General features: G+C 37.4%; 1 protein-coding gene across 3 annotated transcripts; it reads right to left on the reverse strand.

The window, feature by feature from the left end:
- Nucleotides 1-1,836: 1,836 nt before the first annotated feature.
- On the reverse strand, nucleotides 1,837-4,252 carry LOC131233754 (uncharacterized). 3 transcript variants are annotated; one of them, XM_058230541.1, is made up of 3 exons: nucleotides 3,996-4,252; nucleotides 3,742-3,920; nucleotides 1,837-2,164 (listed from the first exon to the last, which is right to left on the reverse strand). In XM_058230541.1, the coding sequence occupies exons 1-3, from the start codon at nucleotides 4,113-4,115 to the stop codon at nucleotides 2,107-2,109; spliced, it is 357 nt and encodes a 118-aa protein (XP_058086524.1). In that variant the 5' UTR covers nucleotides 4,116-4,252; the 3' UTR covers nucleotides 1,837-2,106. The 3 variants fall into 3 exon arrangements, 2 of the variants coding, with proteins under 2 accessions (XP_058086524.1, XP_058086525.1); XM_058230542.1 differs by lacking the exon at nucleotides 1,837-2,164 and adding an exon at nucleotides 2,171-2,329; XR_009165345.1 differs by lacking the exon at nucleotides 1,837-2,164 and having other exon boundaries at nucleotides 3,552-3,877.
- Between the last annotated feature and the right edge of the window lie 2,093 nt (nucleotides 4,253-6,345).

Raw genomic sequence — 6,345 nt, forward strand, 5'->3', positions numbered from 1 at the left:
TCTTTATGTCATGCTTGTTGATGATTGTCCAAGTTATGATTTCAAAATCCAATAAAACATTGCCACGTGGCTTTTACTTTATCATGGAACCTATGATATATGAATTGCCAGATGAGATCCGTAGGAATTGAAGAAGCCGTTTGGATACAACAAATTTTTTTTTTTTTTTAATTATTATGGTTTAAAAAACTAACTAAAAATAATGATTACTTTCACATATTTGGTAAACACGTGTGCTAATATGGAACAATTTTGAACTTTGTTTAAAAATAATGTACTGAAATTAAAATTAAAAATACAAAGTATTGTCCATTAAGCATCTACTAATTTGAAAATTAAAATATGATATGACTATCTTATTTTGGTTTATGATCCATTTAAAGCAGCACCCATTATCTGGATTGAATTTGAGACATATTCCTCATGTGTGGTTGTGGTTAAGGGTAGAAATAGGCTGGGCAGCTCAACAAACTTGACTCAGCTCTGGGCTAGGCTCGGACCTATTAGCTTGGCCAGCATGGAGGCTTGGGTCTGAAATGCATGGCTTGATTAATTTTTCAAGGTGAAGTAGGGCACAAGTCATTTTAGCCCGACTTGAGCTGACTTCATACATATATCTATCCTATGAATGTCATCCTAATCTTTTATTAAGCAACCCATGCGTGATGAATGTAATTAAATGATTAATTTTGTTCCTTCTAATGGTTTTTAACATGTGTGGCCAATAGATTAGTAACATTTTGGTGGTAAACAGGGATTTTATCAATTTTTGGGCCGAGCTTGGCGGGCAGGACTATGTCAAGCTATTTTTTTACGGGCTTGAGGGTGGGTCTGCTGTTCTAAGCTCGTGCTAGGCATGGGCCGAGCTTGAATGAAGGACCTTAAGTGTCGGGCCACACAAGGTCCGGCCAAATTCGGATCCATTGCCTCCCCTAGTTGTGTGTAGGTGACAGGGAGAGAAATATGAAAGGGGTTGAAAAGAAAAATCACTACTAGGAGATTACAAAATAACCAATTTTTGAAGGATTAACAAGGACAAAAGCTTTTCACTGGTCATTTCTTAACCAAACATGATTAAAAAATAGTCAACAGATTGTTTTTTTTTTTTTTTTAAAAAAAAAAGAAAAAAGAAAAAAAGAAACTTAATCCATCGTTGGTGTATTCAAACAGCTCCTAAGAATTGTACCTTTGTTTTTTTAGGCATGTGCTGCGTTGAACGTGAGTTGTGCTTTTGAGATCTTTGTCAGAGATTTATCTCTGGGAAATGATTCAATGCACTCACAGCACTGTTAAGTTATAGTGCTCTTAGATGCATTGGTTGACTTGAACAGTGTAGTCAATCAATCTGGACTGTCCATTTAAGTCTAGAGAACATTTCATAGGCTATTATATAAACTTCATACTGATCGGATGATACAATCCCTCTTTGATTTGGCCTTATATTCGACAGCCTTCCATTTTTTAAAGTGATTCCTTATAATCATAAAAAATCCATGATGGCTCATAGGAAAATGATGGATCAAATTGTTGGTTAGACCTTCTCATCAAACATTCTTGACCATCCATTTTAAAGGGTATTGATCAAATGGTTAATATTTGTTTGATCGTTGTGATATTAGCATGGTAGCCAATGAAATTTGTTAAACCTAACGAACAGTCTAGACCAATCGATTGGACTAAATGTCCCAATGCAACTAGGAGCACTATAACTTGGAAAGCTGGAACATTTCTCTTCATCTCTCTTGCTAAATGCTATTACTGTCATTTGTTTTGTTGCTGCCCTTGTTTCCCAACCTTGAAAAATAAGATCTTTACTGTTGCATTGGGTCATTGTAATTGATCTAAAACCGTTAAATCAATTTTATTAGTATTATGACCTATATAAATCGGTCCCCTGAATATGCATGGACGGTTTTAACCTTTCTCATGCTTGCCACATGTACAGTTTTGACTGCATGCATATGAACCATCAACCTATGCCAGAGTATCAAATAACTTCCTTGTTTTCATAACCCAAAAAAGAATAAGAAGACAGAGAAATATAAGTACATGCCAGCTCCAAATATGAGGAATTCATATTTGCTCTAGTATCTGCGATTGGCCCACCTATGTTTGTTGTGTACCATCATTTAACACTTCTGTTTCATGTCTGGTCATTTGTTCCCTGAAAGATTTTTGATGGCATGCACGAAGAGAGTAAGTAGCCAAATAAGCAAGAGCAATGAACCCCATGCATACATCGGACAGCCAGCCAATTATTTCCTGTCTAAGTTTCATATTTGTGGAATATCAGATCCGTTAAAAATGTGGGTCACACCATGATCATCACCTGAATTGAAAATCAGGGAGATGCACTTATTGAACAGGACACAATGTCAATATCAATTAATAAACGATCACATGACTCTTTGTGTGTGCTTCTTGTGATCAGATTGGCCTGATTTTCCCACCGGCAATCAATCACAGTGTGTCACCTTTTCCACTAATTGAATATTGAAAAAATGTCACACATTGGCCACAAAGAAATAGTTGTATATGAAATTTCACATACAGGCGTTGTTGTTGTAATTTCTCAATAAATAAAAGGTGCCTAAAAATTTTCAAGCAAAACCAATTTCGATTTGAAAGGAATAGATATTTCAATCATGGATTTTATGGGCTAACATGCAATGCATTTTTGCACATGCGCAAACACAACATATATCAAGTGCACGCATGCACACTAGCCACATAATCAAAAACCCTCAAAACACAGGCGTGTGAATGTGCGAACACACATGTGAGCAGAACTTCTGTATGTGGAGACTTAAGCCGTTGGCTTTGGATTCTACTCAGTCACCCAAACTGCTTGTTGTGGATGGGCGACACCCAAAAAACTCATAGATGAGATATTTAAATCCTTTAATTATACAATGTTTATGATGGCTGTCCATATTAAGGGCCAAAATATCCAAGGGTTGAAATGCTAGCTCCAACTTAGGAGCTTTAATGATTTGTATATATCCACCATACAATGTGCCACCCATGGTATATAAACGGTTTAAATCAATGGAAGATAAGCCAGGTTTAAAAGCTAAAGTCCTGACCTATTCTTATTGTAATACATCTGGATGTATTCCAGCAAACCTCACTTCTTTAACACTAAACACTATGTTTCTAAATCTCCCACCATCAGATGATATTGGGCAGGAATCCCTAAAATCCTGTAGGATTGAACATGCAAGAGGATTTGAGGATAACTTGCATATGGATTCCCATGGAAACACTATTGATAGGAAAGAGCATAGGGATGGGATTTGGGAAAACAATCTCTTCTTCTAATGGCAGCATGGTTCAAATTATCATGTATTGTATTAATACTTGTGACCTATGATACAAGATACGATAGATATTGGATCACTAATGCGACCGATTTGTGGGACAAAGAGAAGTGAAATTTTGAATCCGATAAAATATGAAAATAAGATTTTATTAGTATTCTTACATATATTTGCTTTTTAAAAATCCTTCTGTATTGATAAATGATATTAATATTTTGTTTGAAGATTAAGTAAAAAAGAACTAATTATTTGATATTTTTTTCCTCATGATTTTTCTCATAAGCATCCATTTATTGTATAGGTCACAACCAATGGACAATACATATCGGCCGATACAATACATATCAGCTGATATTTAAAACCATGAATAGCAGTATGCAAACACGCTGAGGAGCACATGTGGGTCAGATCCAAGACTTACATGGCGTGGTCCCCTTGGTGACCATTCATCAACCCAAAGATCCAGGTGGTCATTTCATCAGGTGGGCGACGAATGTACAGAGCAACAAACGATGAACGTCCCAGATCCCACATATGGACAAGCATGTGACATTTGTCTGGAAAACTCCACCCGCGTAGCAGAAAAGAGAAGAACATAACCTCATATAGACAAAGAAGGTTTCAAATAAAAGAACACCCAAAAAAGAAAAATTAATCAATACAAAAACAACATACCCTTGTGGTTTCTTCAGCTATTGCGGGGTTTCTAGGGTTTCTTGAGAAAACCCTAGAAAAGCAAAGTAGGGAAGGATTAGGGTTTTTTCGTGCCCCCATCAACGGGTGAAACTGCCGCATGATCTGACTTTTCCATGAGAGGGTCTGAAGATCAGATCATGCTGGCAGCTTCAACCGTTTGTGGTGCACCATAAGATGTTTTCTTGAACATGGTTGCACCGTAGAAAGAGAATCTCTCTCTCTCTCTCTCTCTCTCTCTCTCGCAAAGAGGGCGGAGAGGAGGAATAAATAGAAGGTGGATGGATTGATTGTCATTTATCTCTTATATTAGGGTTTTTTTTATTATTAGGAACCTCAGGAATTGATATTTACACCCCAGATTTTGCTACATGCACCCTTACTTTCCTTTTGTCGTTTATCTTTCTGGTTGGCAGATGATAAAAGACAGAAGAAATGGGTGTGAATAGGGAAAGAATTTTGTTTTGCATGCGGTGTAGATCAACGTGGTCCAGCCCTAATAGCTGGATGATACACGCGTGGATGGATGTGCTGGTGGCAGCTGTGGACTGGCCACTCTCAAAATTACAGTTCGATGATCTTGACCATCCAATCGGAGGCATTCGGAAGGACGGTCAACAAAATAGCAGTTAAGGGCCATGTTCAAATGATCAAGTGATCACTGGAACGGATGAAGAAGCAGCGACCAGATGAGTGGTTCGGATGAGACGAAAATGCAGAAATGTGGGCCCCACTAATCAATCCGTGAGTCACGCAAGACAAAGTCATATGAAAATGGGTGCAAATATCAGTTGTCACTTGAAGCTGTGGGGTGGAAAGCTGTGGTCCCGTAATAAAAACAAAGCAACTTCAATATAGTCATTACCCACGCCACCACCGTGCATGTTCGGGACGGTTTTCCAAATTTCCTAAGGGCTTTTAATAACTTTAGTGTGGGGGACTCTTTCGTGCATGTCTCCATCTCATTGAAGGAGATGCTCTCTCTCTGTCTCTCCACACACACCAAAGAAATGCATGGAAACACCATAGGTTGGTGGGGACCATCTTGCATGGCCTCTTATGCATTACACAAGGTTCACATAAAAAAGAAGAAAAGAGCATCTTAACCTACCAAAAATCATGTGACTTCTCTCTCTTCTCATCCTCACTGTGATTTGCATTTATTTCATTCCTTATAGGCCCCTCTTCTTTTATTAGAGATGGTAACTTTTTTTCTATATAAACATGTGTTGCCATTTCTATAATGCTTTTTCTTCTCCCTAGTGCCTCTTATATATAAACTTGAATTTTTTGTCCAGATGACCTGACTGTGACGTGGTTATGGTAGGAGGCCGAACCAACTAGACTCAAGGTTTTGTAGCCTTGAAATCAATTTTTTCAATTTTTGGAGGACAAATATGCATCTCTGCCACATCTCGTCTCGAAAGAAGAAATGTCATTTTAAAAAGGAACATGGCCCCTCCCAAAACAAGGATTCGACCCACCCTTTGACCAATTTAATCCATTCATTTTAATTGGATGGTTATAAACCCACAAAAGAGTTTTTCATGTTCTTTGTTTGAAGTTGTCTATGTCCCACAACTAAACTAACATTGGGCGTTAATTTTGAACAATTTCTTTCAATGCGGTCCATTTATAATGAGTTTTACCCTTAAACTTGGAGTGATGAGATGAAATTAAAATTTCTTACATGTAGACAGATTAGATTTGTTTCACGACAACCCAACAGTCCTCACATAAGATGTGGATGGGTTTAAAATGTAGACCCTTTCGCACGAGAGCCATTTGTCACCCTTTCGCACGAGGGCCATTTGTCCGTTTCCTTCTTCCTTTATTGGTTGTTTTTTTTTTTTTTTTTGGAGGGGAGGGTGTGAAATGGAGGATGGTGTTTTTTTATTTTCTTTCCTCTTCCTTCCTTGGTTTCCTTTATAGTTATTTAAAAATAAAATAAAATTATTGAGTATGAATGGTAGAAGTTTGTGAAATGGATAAGTGTCACACACTGCACTTCGAATATAGAGTGCGTACCCACATACACTAGTTACATTCCATGACTCGTACACCACTTGTACATAATTTCACTCAGATAGTTGCTATGAGGCGTATTCTAGCATATTCTAGATTCTCACCACATAAACATACAAACATCCACATCATTATATATCCATTATTGCAACTTATTTAATCACATTCACAACTACGCTTTCTTCTCTTCTCCCTTAGATGAATCCATTGTTCCTGAAATTAAGTTCAACCCATCCAATGGCTTTTCTCTTTGTTGAATTTAGAGAAACCAAAGGATCGCTTAAATCTGAATATCTGAAATCTATAA

This window comes from Magnolia sinica, chromosome 18 (assembly GCF_029962835.1).
Source record: "Magnolia sinica isolate HGM2019 chromosome 18, MsV1, whole genome shotgun sequence".
NCBI lineage: Eukaryota > Viridiplantae > Streptophyta > Magnoliopsida > Magnoliales > Magnoliaceae > Magnolia > Magnolia sinica.